Source organism: Schistocerca americana, chromosome 11 (assembly GCF_021461395.2).
Source record: "Schistocerca americana isolate TAMUIC-IGC-003095 chromosome 11, iqSchAmer2.1, whole genome shotgun sequence".
Classification (NCBI taxonomy): Eukaryota; Metazoa; Arthropoda; class Insecta; order Orthoptera; family Acrididae; genus Schistocerca; species Schistocerca americana.
In genome coordinates this window covers 145,354,865-145,374,966 of record NC_060129.1, presented here as the reverse complement: position 1 = coordinate 145,374,966, position 20,102 = coordinate 145,354,865, and the positions used below count along the sequence as shown (strand labels likewise).

Genomic DNA, 20,102 nt, shown 5'->3' with positions numbered 1-20,102 from the left:
AATGTAGGGGATACAAAGATCTAAAATATATGCAGAAAAGTGGATGACATAAAAGTGGGCATTGCACATAAACACACATGGTCGGGAAATGCTCTTTAAATGCTCGAAAAAAAATTTTTTCAGCAAAATTCTTTTCAAAGCACTTAAATAAAACCTTAGTCTATCGAAATATGATGAAAACCGAAAATCGATTTTTTTCGACCTGAACCACTGTGTGGTCCCTTAAAGGGGCCTTCACTCTGAAAACCAACTTAAACAAACTCGGCTGACAACTGTTATCAACTCGAAGTTTGTCTTAGTTTTCAACTGTTGTCAACAGTTGTTTAAAGTCGCGAGTCTGAACAACTGCTTGAGGGAAGTGTTGTCTCTAGTTTGTAGTTGAAGGTCAGTGAGCAAAAACACGTCAGAGTTGTGTGACCTGAGCATGTGCATCTGCTGTATCGTCTGCTGTGTTCCTTTCTTCGTCTGCTGCGTTTGTTTCGACAATGGCAAACCAGGAGCCGTCAACAGATCTAACAATTCAGTTCTTGTTAGAAATTGAAATGCACAAATCTCTGTAGGACGCTTCTGATTCTGCATATAAAGACAGATATAAAAGGAAAGATTTGTTGAAAGACGTTTCGGATAAAATTGATGTGCTGCTTGTGGAGTGTGAAAGGAAATGGACAAATATGAAGACACACTACAATCGTGAGCATTGTAAAATGGTCAAAACTAAAAGTGGGTCTGGGACAACAGAGATCTACGTTCCAAAATGGATATTTTACGAGCATATGAAGTTTTTGGAAGGTGTGGACAAGCCAGGGAGAAAAATATTTACAATCTTAAGTAAAATATCAATCACTAACTTAACTGAGGCTGTAAGACTTTTGGTCGGAAATTCTGTAATTACACCTGTATTTTCGCGCGGAAATTTATTTATTTCTCTTGCCATTTCATTTTGTTAACATCTGATACAAAGTAATTTGCAAATTAATGGCTTATATTGTTAATAACTAAAGCTATAAGGGTTTTGTTCGGAAATTTTTAATTACATTTGTCTTTTCACTTGATATTTATTTATGCATATTTCTCTTGCCATTTCACTTTACCAACATCCGATACAAAGTAGATTGCAAATTCATGCCTTATGTTCTTTGCAGTTCTTCCTTCGTTGCCTCCCTTTCTCTGAAGTCATTTATTTTGCGGAGACATCCTCCAACTGCCATCTGAAACCCTGCCTGTTTCTGGATCATGCATGTCGAAACTGCTAGGTGGTGAGTAAACGGTGGCACTTTCTTTATTTCTTCTAAGATAACTGTGTAAAGACACAGTTGCAGAAGTCACATGGGAAACATAGGTGAACTGGATAACGCTGACCACTATCTTTTATCTCCACTTTTGCAAAAATCTATGAAATGACAGTAAGTAATGGAATTGTAAGTTTTTATAATTAAATTTTTAGTAGTATACTTTTCAGAACTTGATGTCAGAGAAAGAAAGTGAATGATAGTCTCATTAACAGATTTAGCTGAACATATTCTGAGCTCTTTTGACTGACAACAGAAGACTTGGGATCTTCATGGTTCTTTCTAAATCATCCTGATCTAATGGAGAAACTTTACCAGAATGGGTTTCAAAGGAAATACAAAGAATAAACGAAAAAGTTATAGTACATTATGAGTTGGAAACAGCACATAGAAATCAAATTACTAGAGGGGGTTAGTTGGTTGATTTGCGTGTAGGGGACCAAACAGCAAGGTGATCAGTCCTATCGGATTAGTGGAGGATGGGTAAGGAAGTCGGCCATCCCCTTTCAAAGAACCATTTTGGAATTTACCTGAAGCTATTTAGAGAAATCATGGAAACCTAAATCTTGCCATATCCAGGTCTGAACCTTCGTTCTCCTGAATCTGAGTCCAGTGTGCTAACCACACCTCGCTGAGTAGTAGAGGAAGAAACAGAATCAATCACAGACCTGAATTATACTGTCCAACATGGTGTGCTACAAGGTTCCATAGTCGAGTCAATGGGATTTATTCCCTACATAAATGATTTAACTCTCTCAGTCATTGCGGATCATGTGTTCCTCACGAGTTTGTATACCTGTGTTTCGACTCTGAATGCGGTAAGTCTGCTTGTTTTGTAAAGTATTTTAAAGATGCATTTTATGGTACAACCCTTCCCCAGCGAAGAGTACATATTCTTGTTGAAAAACTACAGCCTACAGGAAGATGGATAGACGTATCAACAGAGTGCTGCACACGTTGGCAACAGTGTGTTTGTTATATGTCGCTGCTTTCATCAGTGGGCTGTAGAACATTCCAACACCTGTAGAACACGAACTTATCTTCAGCTTTGTAGAGATCGACATAAATGTCGATAAAGTGTGTGAAGAGTGGTGGCCAGCCAATCATCATTAAGGGAAGAAATCTGGGCTCATGTTGCATGTGCTGTGTCATAAGGGCATCATTGGGAACCAACTGCTTGCAGCAGAATAAAGCCAAATATGCCGCTGGTCAGGTTACCACAAACTCCATGAAATCACCAATCATGCCTACTAGTACTCAGGTGTCATGAAGGTGTTGACTGGAGAGTGGAATGGCACTGTTGTCTTCAGTGATGAGAATAGGTTGTGTCTGTATGCAAGTGACGGACATACACCTGTAATGTGCAGGTCTTGTGACACACAACGTCCCTTTCCAGACTCCATGGTGGGGGTTGGGGGAGGGTGATCAGTTACAATTCATGGTCATAATTGGTGTTTCTGTGGGATAAAATAATCAGTGCCCAATACATTGCATAGGCGCATTCCATTTCATGCTTTTCTTCATCAGGACGATACATGTCCACATAAGGCTTCTTTGATGCAACATGCTCTTCGTGGTGTGGAACAACTGCCCTGATCAGCAACATCACCACATCTCTCGTCTTTATTAGATGTGTAAGATATGATGACACAGTAATTTACTTATTCTCCAGGGCTTGCAAGAGCCATTGCCGAATTACAATAATAGGCAAAAGATCATTAGGACAGTTTATCGCACCATACCATGTGGCACCTTTATGATCGTTTGCATGTGAGAGTTCACATCTGCGTGTCTGCCAGAGGGGGACACATTGTGAATTGATGCCACTGTTTGCCCACCCTTTGCTGTGACATGTGTGTTCATTTGATCAAAAGTTGTTATCATATACTCCTACAGTGAATAACTAACTGCCTGTCAACTCACTTGTCATTAAAAAGATTTTGTCCTTGGGGTGCTGCATTTTTGTACCATCAGTGTATGTCGACAATTTATTTACTGTAGGTATAAATATAAAATGCACCTGGAACACAAATAAATAAAGATTGTACAAGAAAAACACATTTCAGACTCTAAAACCAATATTTATATATTTGTTGTGGATAATAGCCACACCAACAAATTTATTTTCCAGGCAAAACCTGTATTTTTTCACCTGTCGTCATAGGTTAGAGGAACTATCACTTCACTTAGTTGATCAAATGACAGGAAACGCAGATTTCGGCCGGAAATAGGAAGAAATTTATTAATGTAAAAACTGTGGCGTGTATCATTAACCGATCAACCAGTATCTTATATAAAAGTAAAACTGTATTGTTCCTTAATGTAAAAGGCGAAAGTAGACTGGAGTATAGTTAGATATAGATTGCAGCAAGAAAAATACGTTTCAGTATATAAATTGGATGTCGGAATATTATGGCTCCTATAAAAAGACATACATGGACATAACACAAGAAAGTATTACACGAGACAGCCAAAATTGAAACTAACGATGAGTGTACCACGTGAAACAGTCAAAAGACTTAAATAAGCAACCGAAATCAGTTATTAGATATGTCTGTAACATGAGCAAGTATTTAAAATTAGACTAAATTTTAGAGATTACATTGTAACTGAAAATATTTAATAAATTTTTATGTGCATGTTACGTGTAATTCTGTTTTCTGTAATTGTACATTTGCCACATTCTGGATATATATTGTATTTCAGTCTTGTTATAATATAACCTGGTACATGCTGTCAGAACACATATATTACATCTGTCTGAGTGTGTCTGCCTTTAAATTTGTATAATGCGTCCAACACTCTTATTTGAAAATTATCAGGTGGCCTTAAAACAAAAAACCAAAGATGTATGTATTAGTTCGACCATATAGGAAAGAAGTTGGTAGCAATTCGCATTGTAGAAGACACTCTGGTCATTTCCTCGACTCTCGTGTTCATTTGTTTTGCGGTCGTCGATTTGAGTAGCAGAAGAGGAGTTTCTGTTTGGCGTTCGTTTTTCGGTGTCTGTATTTCTTCATTCATTGTAACTGGTAAGTCCTAATGGTTTTAGTCGCGCTATTAACTTTTTGTTTATGACGCGAAAAAGTGTTTGTGTTCTGCTTGCAATACATTGTAGATTAGTTCGCCGCAAAAATATTGTGTGCGCATGAAACAGTATGCTTGCCCTCAGTTTCACGTGGTAGTAACTGTAGATGATGTGATGTAAGCTTCAAGGAAGCTGTGCATTCTGATAGTAGGCTTTGGAATAATTTGTTAGTTCATGTGTATTTTTCTTTAATTGCAGATATTGTATTGACCATTCTAGCAAGTAAGAATATTTATTGCCATCGGTAACGTTGTGAGTGATTGAGAACAGTTACTGTTAAACACATTTTGCAGCCCAACTGTTTCGAACAGCATGTGGTATTCCAATTCGTGTTCGGGAATGAGGTTGAATGTGTGAATACGGCGGATTTTCGTTAAGATTAATAATCGTAAAAGAGTGAAGTTAGCTGCAATGTTTGCTTAAGGCATTGCATTCATATACAGATTTTTATGTCTTGATTTCTTAAACATTGGCAGTAGTTGTAATGGACCCTCTTGCATTTCTCGTAGTTTTAGTTGTACGTACATTATATGCGTAAAAAGAGTAGTTGGGGTCTTGTCCAGTATTTACTGTGAGTTCTCTGATTTTGCCACGTACGTTTTTTGAATAAAATGTTAAATAGGCTATGCCGCAGAGTAGTGTTACCACTTGTCTTCAATACACAAGACTGGTTTGATGCAACTCTCGATGATACTCTCTCCTGTGCAAACTTTTCCATCCGAGTAACTACTGAAATCTATATCATTCTGAATCTGTTTACTGTGTTCATGCCTTAGTCTCCCTCTACGATTTGTATCCTCTGCGCTTCCGTCCTTTACTAAATTGGTGATCCCTTGATTCCTCAGAACGTGTCCTACCAACCCCTTCTGTTGTAGTCAAGTTGTGCCACAAATTCCTCTTTTCCCCAGTTCTATTCAGTACTTCATCAGTTATGTGATCCACCCATCTAGTCTTCAGCATTCTCCTATAGCGCCACACTTCGAAAGCTTCTATTATCTTCTTGCTTAAACTGTTAATCGTCCATGTTTCACTTCTATACACGGCTACCATCTATACAAAAACTTCCAGAAAAGACTTACTGACAGTTAACCTGTATTCGATGTTAAGAAATTTCTCTTCTTCGGAAATGCTTTACTTCCCATAGTCTAAATTTTATATCCTCACCTCTTCGACCATCAACAGTTATTTTGCTCCCCAAATAGCCAAACTCATTTACTACTTTGTCTCATTTCCTAATCTAATTCCATCAGCATCACCCGATTTAATTCACTAATTCCATTGTCCTCGTTTAGCTTTTCTTTTTGTTCATCTTACATTCTCCTTTCAAGACACTGTCCATTCAGTTCAACTGCTCTTGCAGGTCCTTTGCTAACGGAATTAGTGTCATCAGCAGACCACACAGTTTTTAGTTCTTCTCCTTAGGTTTTAATTCATACTCGAAATTTTTCTTTTGTATCCTTTGCTGCATGCTCAGTATACCGATCTAATATCGGGGACAGGCTACCTCCCCCCCCCCCCCCCCACACACACACACACACACACACACACACACACACACACACACACACACACACACACACACGTCATTACTGTGTGTGTCTGTGTCTCGTGTGTGTGTGTTTCCGATAGGTGTTACTGGTTTGTTGTTTGTACTATGGTAAGACGTTCAATATGCGTGTATATGTGGGGGGGTTTGCTGATCTAGTCTCAGTGCAGGAATTTGCTGGTGGTAAGTAAATGGTTTTGTTGTCTATTCTTCTCGAGTTGTGATGTTTTGTGTATTAATGGTGTATTGATTTGTTGGATGTTTGATTTGTGGATCTTTGAGGTTTTGATTTTATTTCTCGTAGTTGTTGGTGCTGATTTTTTTGATATCAAGTTAAGATTGACTTATATGGGTCACTTGAAATGACTGATTCCCGTTTTTGTAATTGTAGGTGTTGTTTTGGTATCGTCATTTGTGGTTGATGTATATTGGTAAAGGGAAATGTCCGATGCCAATTTTCATTGTTTTAGTTGTAGGTATTGATGTTTTGGTATCTTCACCTTCATAGTTCAAGGGAAGTGTCAGATTCCTGCACATTTTTGTTGTAGTGAAATGTAGTAAATATTTTCTTTTCGTTTATAATTTTGTCTTTTGGGATCATGGTGTTCTTTTTACTGTTAAATTTAGCTTGCCCTCACCCTAAAACCCTCAGTTTCCTGTGGTTGTCCCCTTAGTATGATTGTACTTTTGGGGAAATGTAATTGTCTTATTTATATGTATTTTCGTGTTTGTTGCTGTGTGTATGTAGTGGCATCATAGGCGCCACATTGGAGACTCTTGGAATAGCTATTTCCGCCAGGTTCATGACGTAATGGGTCAAAGCAGATGGGTGGAATCGCTCTTCTATAATATCCCCTCTAAAACCTCTTGTTCTTTCAGTTAATCCAGGTGTAATCTCTGACCGTAAATTTCTGACTTTTTGAAGTTTCTTCAGTTTTTATGTACAAATTAGACAACTGTGGTCAGTCCACATCTGCCCCTGGAAATGTATTAAAATTTAGAACTTGGTTCCTAGATCTGTCTTACCATTATATAATCTATCTGAAACCTTAGTGTCTCCAGGCCAGTTACAGCTACTAGTGCGAATATTTCATTGTGGGAGGGGGGGATTGCGGTGCAGCAGTGGCAGTATCACACTATAGTTCACTTGCTGAGGGTTCTGCTGGTTATTTGCAGATGGTATTCTGGATCCTACACGTGATGCAATGTATCATAGTTTACTCACAACCAGTAATTCCTTTATCGAGCTGTGGGTAACAAATGGGTTATCTTCTGTGGCATAGCATCATTGTAAATTGAAATAAATGAATGTTTTTAAAGATAGAGCTGGACATTGTGTAAGATTTTTGCCACTTGTATTAAACCATCTGTTCATTCCAATTCTTTCAGTACACATTTTCATTCTTAGTGCACATGAGATTTTTACGGAGACTGTTTTTCATTCTGAGCAATTTTTATTTTTTGTTTTTGTTTGTAGGTTTGGATTTTATCTGTTCCTATCAATATGGAAGACTTAGGGTAGGGTGCGTCAACTGCAATATGGAATACGAATTTTACAGCTTAAGTTTTTCACCTATGCTAGTATCTTATTCTTTAGTTGACCTAAATAAACTGAAATACGGGCTACAAAATTTACTGTTGGTTTTTTCACTGTCACTAGCACCCCTACGATAATTTTCATCTGATAATATTAGTATCGAAGGTGGAAAAAATTCCTACCACTAAACTTAGCTGTTCAGGTCAGTTGAAGTGTGGGATACAGATGTTATGTATCGCTCTTTTTTTTTTTTTCGCGGTTTTCAACTGAGGTACAGGATGCCAATGTTACTTACATAGATTTTTGTCTTTACTAGCATTAGCAACCTGGGATACAGATTTTACATATGTCGATATTTTCACTTCTGCTGCTACTAGTATCAGCTGAAGAATAGGTTGCTAGTAGTAGCAGAGGCGAAAAAAGCAACACCTGTAAAATTTGAATCCCATGCTCCAGCTGACCTACATAGGATACTAGTGCTAGCAAAGTCAGAAAAGTTGCAATGCGTCTAATTTGATACCGCACTGCAGTTACTCTATGAAGATCAGCTCAAGTTCGGGATACAACTCATATGTCAACAGAGGTTAATGTTACTTGTCTCTTTTCTGTTTTGCACTAGTATCTCATTCTTAAGTTGAGTTATGTAGGTCAACTGAAGAATAGGATACTATAGGTTCGTATGAGCAGTGCCTTCCTCCCGCTTGTGGCTCCTTGAAGTGTGGCTGTTTGCCGTATGAGCAGCAGCAGCAAGTAGCCAGATGCTGGCGCACCCAAGCTGCCAGATTTGCACATGTGTGTTATAGTGGGGGGGAGGGGGTCCTTCCACACATGACCCGTGTATATGTTTCGTGTCTTCGTAATGTTGCTGGTCTCTTCGTTTACAGCTCCCACGTCAAATGAAATCAAAACAGATTTCTGTGGCTGGGAGCCATCAAGTGAATTATTATACATTCTCATAAGCATGAAAGACCAAAACAAGTTAGTAGTTTCGCTTTTCTTATTTTATATTATTTCCACGTTATTAGCAATCAACCATTAATGTCTTAAAGAAGCTATTTGTCTGTTTTATAGATAAATTTGCTTCTACTAATTTTTTTCCGCTGAGGCAGTTAATTTGAAATGAAGTGTTTCATTCAGCGCTATTGGCTACTTTCAACCTCGTTCAATTTCAAGTGGAAATTTTCATTTTCTGGGATGAATGACATTATACCGTAAAAAGAACCAAACATGAGAATACAGTACTGGACCTCCAAGAAAATTGGTATCGCGAAAACCACATGAAAAGCTGAATATCAGGTACTTCAGAGTGCATCTGGGCATAGAAACGTGTAATTAGAGTGGAATGAAGCATTTTAATATGGTTTATGAAATTCCGATGTTGCTGGAGTAGTCTCTGAAGACCTGTTCCTTTCATGACACTGTAAGATCTCTTAATGCTATATACGTACGAACATGGTAAACATTGACTTGAAGCTGACTAATAAGGCAAATTTGGTCAGTAGTTTTGAACTAAATATTTTGTTTCAAATATGACAGCTGTAGCAGAATTGTACAAATCTTCCTTCTGTGAAAGGGTGTTTGATCACTAGGCACTTGTCTAGTACTTCCTCGAGGCCTGAAGTTTTCTTAATTTGTGTTTGTCTTAAATTCTTAGAATGTCATTCTATGCTAAATTGTAGACTGGCAGCATATTGTTTTATTGTTTTAACTCCCCACATGGCTTCATATTTATTCCTACAGAAGAATATAAACTGCCAGTTGTACAGTTCCTTTGCCTCACAGACAACCATGTTAATTTTTTTACACATTTTGAAATAGTTATGAAATGTATTGTCCCTTATTGTGGTGTAAGCTACACAAGAAACATTTTTTCCCAAGAATTTTGTATTCAGTCCTACTAGCTTTTTGCAGTGCTGTGTAGATGTAAACCTGTTGGAAGTGCTACATAACAATATTGCAGAGTAAGAATTAAAAATCTGTCAGTCACCCTATAGACAGACAATATGTATATGTGCTGATGGATGTGTGTGGTTTCTTTTTCTTTCTTTTTTTTTTCTTTTTTTTTCTTTTTTTCTTTTTTTTCTTTTTTTTTCTTTTTTTTTTCTTTTTTTTTTTTCTTTTTTTTTATATATATATATATATATATATATATAGTCTCTATCAACATACCAACACTTCCGTTTAGTAAGTTACAGCATCTGGTATGTTGATAGACAATACACACACACAAATTTATTTCAAGCTTTCGCAACCCAAGGTTGCTATATCAGGAAAGAGGGAAGGACGAAAGGATGTGGGTTTTAAGGGAGAGGGTAAGGAGTCATTCCAATCCCGGGAGCGGAAAGACTTACCTTAGGGGGGAAAAAAGATAGGTATACACTCGCGAGCGCGCACGCGCGCGCGCGCGCGCGCGCGCACACACACACACACACACACACACACACACACACACACACACACACACACACACACACACACACAAGCTGACATTTGTAAAGGCAAAGAGTTTGGGCAGAGGTGTCAGTCGAGGCGGAAGTACAGAGGCAAAGATGTTGAATGACAGGTGAGGTATGAGCGGCGGCAACTTGAAATTAGCGGAGGTTGAGGCCTGGTGGGTAACGGGAAGAGAGGATATATTGAAGGGCAAGTTCCCATCTCCGGAGTTCTGATAGGTTGGTGTCAGTGGGAAGTATCCAGGTCACCCGGACGGTGTAACGCTGTGCCAAGATGTGCTGGCCGTTCAACAAGGCATGTTTAGCCACAGGGTGATCCTCATTACCAACAAACACTGTCTGCCTGTGTCCGTTCATGCGAACGGACAGTTATTTGCTGGTCATTCCCTCATAGAAGGCTTCACAGTGTAGGCATGTCAGTTGGTAAATCACGTGGGTGCTTTCACACGTGGCTCTGCCTTTGATCGTGCACACCTTCCCGGTTACAGGACTGGAGTAGGTGGTGGTGGGAGGGTGCACAGGACAGGTTTTACACCAGGGGGCGGTTACAAGGGTAGGAGCTAGAGGGTAAGGAAGGTGGTTTGGGGATTTCATAGGGATGAACTAAGAGGTTACGAAGGTTAGGTGGACGGCGGAAAGACACTCTTAGTGGAGTGGGGAGGATTTCATGAAGGATGGATCTATTAACTTCCCCAGAACAAGTGATGCACTCACTGGTCGGGTGTGTGGTTCTCTTGAACATATTAGTTGTTGCTTTTGTAATATTGGTGTATGTAATGATACCTGACAAAAGTGAGTTACCTGTAACTATAAAAATTTCATTCCATTCTGGGTTGTGTTAATGAAGATTGGCAGACATGGATGTTAAGTTCATTGCCAACTAGCTTGTGTATCAGGTGAGATAGAGAATTCTCCTCTCCAGTACCAGTTAGTGGTGGTGCTTTGTAGACATCCCAAATCCCTTATATAGTTTGTTTCTGATGTGCTGTGTATGTTTGACAGGAATCAAATTATTCTACAGGGACCTGTCTAACATCTAATAAAACTGATGTGTATTAATTGTGCAATTTATTTGTAACATAAATTGCATTATAAATGTGTGTTCTGTATATCTTACCAAGATGGAAATCCTTCAGAGGTGACAACAATACTGAGAGCATATACCGAGGCAACAAGTCATGGGATACCTCGTAGTATTGTTTTGGACCTTTTGCCAAGCACAGTGCAGCAACTCAATGTGGTGTGGAATAAACAAGTTGTTGGAAGTCCCCTGTAGAAATATTGAGCTGTGCTGCCTCTATTGCTCTCCATAATTGTGAAAATATTCCTCGTGCATCATTTTGTGCTCGAACTGACCTCCCTATTAGATGCCTTAAATGTTAGATGGGATTCACATTGGGCGGTCTGGGTGCCCACATCATTAACGCGAATTATCCGCAACGTTCTTCAAACAATTGCTAACAGTTGTGTCTCTGTGACATGGCACATTATCATTCATAAAAATCCATCATTGTTCAGGACCATTGTCCTTGAGTGGCTGCAAATGGTCTTAAGGTAGCCAAAAATAACCTTTCCCAGTAAGTGATCAGTTCCATGTAATGTAAACATAGCCCCCACCATTATGGAACCATCACCAAGTTGCACAGTGCCTTAATCACAACTTTGGCTTCGTAGGCTCTGTGCTACACTAGAACTCCTGTGACCTTGCCGTGGTTTTTCCAGTCAGCGAGGGTCCAAATGATACGATCACGAGGCTAGGACGGGCACTGGAAGTGATGTACTGTTAGCAGAGGCACTGCTTCCATAGTCCATTTCACCTCACTGTCCTAACAGATACATTCATTGTATTTCCCACATTGGCTTCTGTGGTTATTTCACACGTAGTTGCTTGCCTGTTACCACTGACAACCCTTTGCCAGTGCCGCAGAAGTGTTGCCCATGGCAACGGTTGGAATTTGGTATTCTCGGCAGACTCTAGTCATTGTGGATCTCGGAATAATGAACTGTGTAATGCTTTCCGAAATTGAATGTGCCGTACATCTACCTGAAACTACCATTCCGCACGGAAAGTTAAATTCCAGTCGTGTGTCCATAATCACTTCAGAAACCTTTTTCACCTGACTACAAATGACAGCTCTGCCTCCTTTATTCCTTGTGTACATGATACTACCATCAGTATATGTGCACATTGCTATACCATGACTGTCATCATCTCAGTGTACAGTAATAAGACAAGCTAATCATAGTGCTATTAATGCACTAAATATAGCAACTTCCTTTCACTTCGTGCTTATTGCTATTCCCAGTACACCAACTAAATTCGAATGAATGAATTTTAACGGAGCTTCTTGACAGGTTTGTCCCCCTGTGGGTCCGGGGTTAGAGTAGCCCTGTGGTATTCCTGCCTGTCGTAATAGGCGACCAAAAGCAATCTCACATGTTTTGGGTCAGTTTTGATAAAAAAAAATATCATCCTCTGCCCAGTCACGGTCTTTACTCGCTTGTGACAAGTTGGGGATGTTTCAGTTACAATCGTGCTCCATAAGACCTTAAATATGATCCAGGTTATTATGTTCCACAGGGACCTTCTTTTGCAGTCTGATGACGAGCTGCACGCCAATTTAGGGTGGTGAGATGTTAATTTCATCTGCCACGTTCATCGAGTTCCGAGGGATAATCAGGTTGCCACCGGTGCCTTCATCTCGTCCTTCGAGGGTGATACATTGCCTGAGGAGGTCAAGGTGACGGTCTACCACTGTGACGTCAAGCTCTATATCCCTCACCTGATGCGGTGCTTTAAGGGCTGCCGTATGTCTTCCTGCTGTACTTCCAGTGTCACATGTCAAGATTTCGAACACCCATCACATCCATATACTCCGTGTGCCCTGCCTCTCATCTGTGTCAACTGCAGAGAGCATCATTCACCTTGCTCACCAGGCTGCAGGATTTTACAGAAAGAGGGGAAAATCATGTAATAAAAGACCCTGGACTGACTGACTGACTGACCGACACCGAGGCTAAGAGGAAATACGAACGACTCCATCTTGTGCGAATGACTCCGTCTTATGCCGCCCCTATGACAACAGTGGTAGTCCCATCAAGTTCAGCGAATTCCAGTCGGCACCCAGAGCCGTAACACTACATCTGCTCCTTAACCTGAGGGGCACTACACTCTCTGTTGCTCCTGCGCCACCTACTTCAGGAACAACATCCCCCACCCATCGGGGTTGTCCATCCCCTCTTCTAAGCTGGAGAAGTGTCAAACTTCTTTGGCTCATCTTGCTCAGAAGTGGTCCCTTGGGTCCCTCTCTTCCCAGGTTTCCACCAGTGAGAAGGATGATGCCTGCCAGTGGTGTAAGCGCCCACAAGCAGCTGGTTGTAGGGCTTCACGATCCTCCTCAGTCCCAGAGACTGAATCAGTGAAGCCCTCCCAACCAATGAAACCCAAGGAGCAGTGAGAAATGTCCAAGAAGATGACCTCTAAGACGAAGGAACTTACGGTGGGCCCACCCCACTGCAACGTACGACCTCTGCCGAGATTCTGGCATCTACTGAGGACCTAGATCTCACAGGACCCTCGGACACCGTGAAAGTCGATCGTGCGGGAACTCAGTTGGTGGCAGTGGGTGATCCGGCGGTGTAACGTGCCACCTCGATCTCTTCACGCCTTTTTCCTCCGTGGACAATGTCATCCTCCAGTTGAACTGCAGCAGTTTTTTCCACCACCTTGCTGAGCTCCGACAATTTCTCAGCCTTCACCCTTTCTTCTGCATTTCTCTCCGGGAAACTGGGTTTCCGGTGATGCAAATCCCCGTCCTCTGTGGCTATTTGGGTTATTATAAGAATCCGGCAGCTTACGAGATGGTATCTGGTGGAGTCTGTCTCTACGTCCTTAACACTCTTTACAGTGAGTGTGTCCCTCTTCAGACACCTTTAGAGGCTGTCGCTGTTTGGGTTTTGACGCCTCAGGCTGTCAACTGTCTGCAGTCTCTATCTTCCGCCGGATGGTGAGGACCCGCTGCATGTATTGGCTGCGCTGATAGCCCAATTGCCGCCACCTTTTCTGTTATTGGGGGACTTTAACGCCAATAACCCTTTGTGGGGTGGATTGGTGGCAACAGGCAGAGGCACTGTCACTGAGAAAGTGTTGGCACAGCTCGACCTTTCTCTATTAAATAATGATGCCTCCACACATTTCAGTGTGGCACACGGCATGTACTCGGCCATCGACCTTTGTCTACAGCCCCAGCCTTCTACCGTTTGTCCATTGGAGTGTGCATGACGACTTGTGTGGTAGTGACCACTTTCCGATCTTTCTGTCACTGCCCCAGCACCACTCACCTCGGCGCCTCCCCAGATGGGCTTTGAATAAGGCTGACTGGGACTCGTTCACCTGAATTGCCAATCTTGAGCCTCTTTCTCGTAGTGCCATTGATGCGGTGGTTCCCACGATTGCCACCGGAATCGTTTCTGCCACGGAATCTGCAATTCCCTGTTCTTACTCTCGGGATCATTCTGAACGACGCTCATAACTGTCTGGCTGCAGTGTTTTCACTGCCGAGCTGGTTGCCATCTCTCGTGCCCTAGAGTATATCCCCTCCTGTTCAGGTGAGTCCTTAATTATCTGTAGTAACTCGCTGAGCGGTTTACGAGATATCGACCAGTGTTTCCCTCGCTCTCGTCTGGTGACGGCTATCCAGGAGTCCGTCCACTCTCCTGCCCATTGCGGCCTCTCCGTGGTTTCGGTGTGGACGCCAAATCGTGTCGGCATCCCGGGTAATGAACACTGGCCAAACGGGCTGTCGGTGCACCAGCTTTGGAGATCGGCCTTTCGGAGTGTGATCTCCGTTCAGTTTTGCGGCAGAAGGTTCTCGGTACCTGGGCTTGTGAATGGCGCACCCTGCCTTCACTCGGCAAACTTCGGATTGTCGAGCAGACTACCGGTGGGTGGCGCTATTCCTCCGGGTCTCTCGCAAGGACTGTTGTGCTCTGTCGGCTGCGCGTTGGCTACACCTGGATGACGCACGGTTATTTATTGTGCCGCGAGGACCCACCTCTGTCGCTATGGTTCAGCATTGACAGTGGTCGATATTTTGTTGGACTGTCCACATATAACTGTGCTCAGGCACACATTTGCACTGCCTGATGTGCTCCCTGCACTTCTAACGAATGATGCTGTCATGGCAGGCTTAGTTTTGAGTTTTATTTGTGCAGGGGGTTTTTATCGCTCAATCAAAGGGTTTCTCTCTTTTGTTGTTTCTCACCTTTGGCTTATGCTTTTAGATTGGGCTTTTTAGTTCTTGGTGGTTGGCTTTTCCCTTTTCTTTTGTTTCCGTGGTTGGCCAACTACTGTAACACACTGTGTGTTTTTAATTCCTCTTTTCTGGTCTTTGTCTATGTTTTCTCGTTCTGTCATCCCTTGTCATCTCTGTTGCTTGTTTTTGTTCCTTGCGGGTGTTTCATGATTGTGGAAAAAGGGACCGATGACCTTTGTAGTCTGGTCCCTTCAACCACCACAAACCAACCATCTTGACAGGCTTGTGTTGACTCCAGTTCATTGTAGATCTCACGTTATATCTGTTACCGTGACAAAGATTTTGTTAACTCCCAAACAACTTTGGGGGGGAGGGGGTGTCGTTTCTGATTAAATCCTTGACGTATGGACTCTAGTTTAATGTAACATTTAGTTTGCATGTCAAACCATTGTGAATAGGTGTCACAATACATAGTGCACACAGTCAGCTGCACTTATCTTGTGAGGTAGTGTATTGTTCCCTGTGGAGAATCCTGCATGAATGCCAGACGCACACAGCAAAGTTTCTGTTTGATGAATGGGTGTGTTGTATCCCAGGCTATTTTCTCAAAATCTTTTTGAAAAATATATATAGCTGGGTGTCAATGCAGGATATGACGTCCTGTCAGTTATGCCACGAGTCATTAATAACAGACATAGCTTAAGGTTATTTCTAGGAACCTCCACAACATTTTAAATAAGCTATGAACACCATTAGAGCCAACACAGTTAAAACTCTCTATTTATCTATTGTAATTTTGAGACTACATGTGGGTAGTATGTGCCTTGCGTCAAAAGTAAAACTATTGCATCTGCATTTGCCAGTTCATTATTGGTAGGAATGCTTGCTACTATGTTGAAGTAATTGTTAGTCCGCTGGTCCGTGATGGAGTTTTCACTGCTGTTGGCAGAGCTTTTAGCTCGGTCAGATTGTTGTATCGCTGCTTTTGTTTCTTGTTTAAGAATGATCTGAACTGCTCGTGCCTAAAGCCTGGAGTATTATAGATATTGAGTATAATGTAAACATTTTGCTTTTTTAAAGTAAGGCTGGAGGAATTTTTATATTTGTGGTGGCAGTGGACTTTACTCAATACTACAGCTTGTTCTCTAGCTCGGATATCACTGAGACCTGTGCAACCTGCTTTCTGTCTTTAATTGTATTTGTTTATAGGTGCTGAAGGTAAAGTGGTGAAATAGAAGTGTTTGTTCTAAACAAACTTGACTTGGCATTATCGAGTTGTTAAATTACTGTGTCAGAAACTGGGCAGCTTTTAATGCGTTGTTTTTACCTCCCAATTTCAGGTGCTAAATATGGCCAATAACAGAGGCAGTTTAGTTCACGCGATGTCGGAGCTCCTGACGAGGGGCACGGGTGCCGACGTTACGCTGTGTGTCCGTGGTGGTGAAATAGAGGCGCACAGCTTAATACTCACTGCCAGAAGCCCGGTTTTCGCAGCTATGTTACTGCAGCACGACACGGAGGAAGCTGCCAGTGGCCGTGTCCAGATACCGGACGTAGAGGCTGCCACTATGCGGCAGCTCGTCCGCTACGTGTACACGGACGAGGTCCCGGAGGGGAAAGAATTTGCGGCAGAGCTACTCACGGCTGCCGACAAATACGACCTCCCTCTGCTGAAGGAGGCTTGCGAGGACCGGTTGCTGCAGAATTTGTGTCTAGAAAATGTGGCGGAGTGTGCGGTGCTGGCTTCGCAGCACTGTTGCTCGCGCCTGCTCGGTGCCGCCGTCGAGGTGATCTCCCGGGACCCTCCGGAGGCCCGCAAGACGGAGGGCTGGCGAGAGGGAGTGGCCTGCTGCCCGCGACTGATTACGCAAATCTCGCAGTTGGTTGAAGCGAAAATCAGGTTAGCTGGAATTCTAATTTCGTTTGTCTTTGTAAGTAGCACCTACAAAGTAGTGAGCCTTCTCCTGACACTTCCAAAGGAATGGCTGGAGGTATGCATTTCACTAGTGTAAATCTCGCATATTCCACATGATCTGCACTCAGGACTCAGTGTGCATATTCTGTAAGGAGACACTCAGTAAGCATTTTTGTGCTTTGAAGATATAATGGAAATTTCACATCCTTCTGCTGTAATTTTGAAGGCAGTGTTGCAGTTTACAATCAGTTGCGGAGAAAATTTAGTGCAGATTTGGGACATAAATGTATAATTGCCTAGTTAGACCCAAAAAAATTTAGCAGAATTGTGCTTCCTTATATACAGTAATATTCTTAACCTGACTGCTGTGAGTGCTATGTATATTTTGCATGTGCACTTTTCTCCATTTTTGTTTTAACTGAATGTAGTGATTTAAAATGTTACATTTGTCATAGAAAACCTTGTATACAAATTCAGTATGCTGTGCTGGAAGTAAATTTTGGGTGATATTAGCTCAGATGAGCAGTTGTCTAAAAGGTTGACAGGGCTGGATATTTCAATACAAAAAAAATACATCCATATAAGATAGGCTTCAGAATAACTTGTTCCCATCCACTTATTTGATACGTGTTGGGGGGTGAAGAGCGCGTGCTGTGGGTTAATACACCAAATAGGTCTTCCTGCTCATCTTTTGCTTACTTTTTGCTGTGCTTCTTACTTAAATCTCTCAAAAGCTGCTCTAATACTGTACATTGCCAAACAATTTTCAAGAAACAGCGGGAAAGTTTCACGATCCTGTCGAATACCGTCGGATGTCGCTAGTCATCGGGCAGCAGTATTTGCAAAATTAGAGGTGGTGGCAGCCAACAGTCTTGATATTCATTTCTTTCTTCTGGGCTTTTATTTAACAAATGTCTTCTTTTGTTATGATGCACATTTGTTTCTAAGGGAAAAAATATTATACCAATAATCATTGTGGTATATTTGTCGACATCTATAGTCGACCAAATAGATAACAATGGAATGAATATTTATCTGTAAATCATGTAGTCAGGTATAACTTGAGTGTGATATGCCCAAGTGTATTGAGAGAAAAATAACTGTCACAACTATTTATTTAATCTTGATAGTACCTTCCCACAGGTGTATTTTTATTATGTAAGGTTAAACATCTGTCACAGCAACGAGTGTTCGGTGAAAGGGTAGCGTGAAGGACTGGACTGATAAGCAGTACGAGGACACGCTGCCGTAATCGGTAGCATTAATGTAACTTGCAGATGGCTGGCTTTCTTGTGTGGTACCTCACAGGCTAGTGAGATTTAGTGCCAGTTTCTCAAAAAAGGCTGAGCAGCACTTTGTACCAGAGCAGTAGTTGTCAGATCTGTGTATCTGTCTGGTTTCTGCTTCTTGTCAGGTCTAATTTGGTACACCACCCTCTGACGTTTCTTAGAGTTATAAAAATGTCAAGTAATTCTGTGTAACCTCAAAATCTCCTTCCCCATCTTGGAGCAAACTTACAAACCTTAATACACATTTCTCACTGATCGTGTGGGCTTATAGCATTCAATTGGTATAGTTAATAATTTTGCGACTATCTACTGTGACAGTAAATTTCTGTGGAAAGTACTCTCTCTCTGTTTTCCAGTGCCGCAAAGGACGCCGCCTTGAAGAAGTGGCTGCACGAAGCTGCAGAACGTGGAAATGTGGACGAACTCCCAGACATACTGGCACAGGGAGTGGACATAAACTGCCGGTGTGAGAACGGTTACACGGCACTTCACAAGGCGGCGAAGGGAGGCGACGTCTTGGCCGTAAACTGGCTGTTGGAGGCGGGTGCCGATGTCAGTGCACGGAATAACTGGCAGCAGACGCCCCTCCACGTAGCAGCGGGACAGGGCAGGCAGGGAGTTGCCATGACCTTGCTGTTTTACGGGGCAGACAAAGACGCGTGGGATGGCAGCGGGCAGACAGCTCTGCAGGTTGCTGCCACGTGTGGTGAAGCGTCCGTGGTCAACCTGTTGTTGCGGCTGGGAGCAGACCGATCTGCTGCCGGATACGGTATGACGCCTCTACAACTTGCCCAGGCGTACAACAGGAGGACTGTCGTCGGTATTCTGAGTGGGATTTGTCCGGTGTAAGGTGGACCTTTCGTACCATTTTTGATAAAGCAAATAAACTTCTGGTTTACTGTGAAACGTGTCATTGAATTCAAATATTTACCTGCTCTTCCTTCCCACTTCTAGTGGTCCTCCTTCCGCAGGTGAGACTTCCTAAACTACTACCATCAACTACCCTGAGATTCCCAAACAGTAGTGTTTTACACTTACTCTACTGGCAGTAGATCAAATGTTTGACTGGCACACGAGAGCAGAGTTCTATTGAAACTGCTCCAGAGCAGCAATCATTAACATTTGATCTTGGCTATGTTCCGAATACACATCATTTTCAGTGAGCTTCCAGTGTGGTATTCTTGTAAACCAGTTTCAAGAATCGTACACCACATGCTCTTCCCAGAAGCGTCCAGTACTTCTATTAACACAGCCTGAAATTTGTGTGTGTACTGTTAATCCAATGGTTAGTGGTGAGAATATAGGTGCCCATCCTTCCGCCAACACTTCATGAACTATGGAGTTGCTGCAAACTTCAGCATATAGGACACTAACGTACTGAAATTACATCAGGTTACTGACAATGTCCCAGGCTGCCTAGTTTGTCAATCTAATTTTGTAATGGTAAATGTAAATACTGCTGACGAAGCATACTGCCGTGGGACATTGTGACTGTGTTGCTGGAAGGTTAATCAGCAGATTGGGCATAATACATTCTTCGATTGGTCATTATATTTATCAAGAGATGAGTTATGGCCAACCGCAAACAATTCAGTTACTGGAAATCACAAATGTCATGAAATTTACTCACAGACTGTAGAGAAGTTTTAAAATGTGATCCAGTTTGCCAACTTGCTTAACATACTAAATACATTTACACAACAGAATGAAGAGTGGAAGGTAACACCAAA

The 20,102-nt window shown here is 41.9% G+C and overlaps 1 protein-coding gene across 1 annotated transcript; it reads left to right on the top strand.

The window, feature by feature from the left end:
• Nucleotides 1-4,298: 4,298 nt before the first annotated feature.
• Nucleotides 4,299-19,235, top strand: LOC124554157 (ankyrin-3-like). Its single transcript, XM_047128227.1, has 3 exons — nucleotides 4,299-4,321; nucleotides 16,509-17,068; nucleotides 18,729-19,235. The coding sequence occupies exons 2-3, from the start codon at nucleotides 16,518-16,520 to the stop codon at nucleotides 19,219-19,221; spliced, it is 1,044 nt and encodes a 347-aa protein (XP_046984183.1). The 5' UTR covers nucleotides 4,299-4,321; nucleotides 16,509-16,517; the 3' UTR covers nucleotides 19,222-19,235.
• The last annotated feature ends 867 nt before the right edge of the window (nucleotides 19,236-20,102 follow it).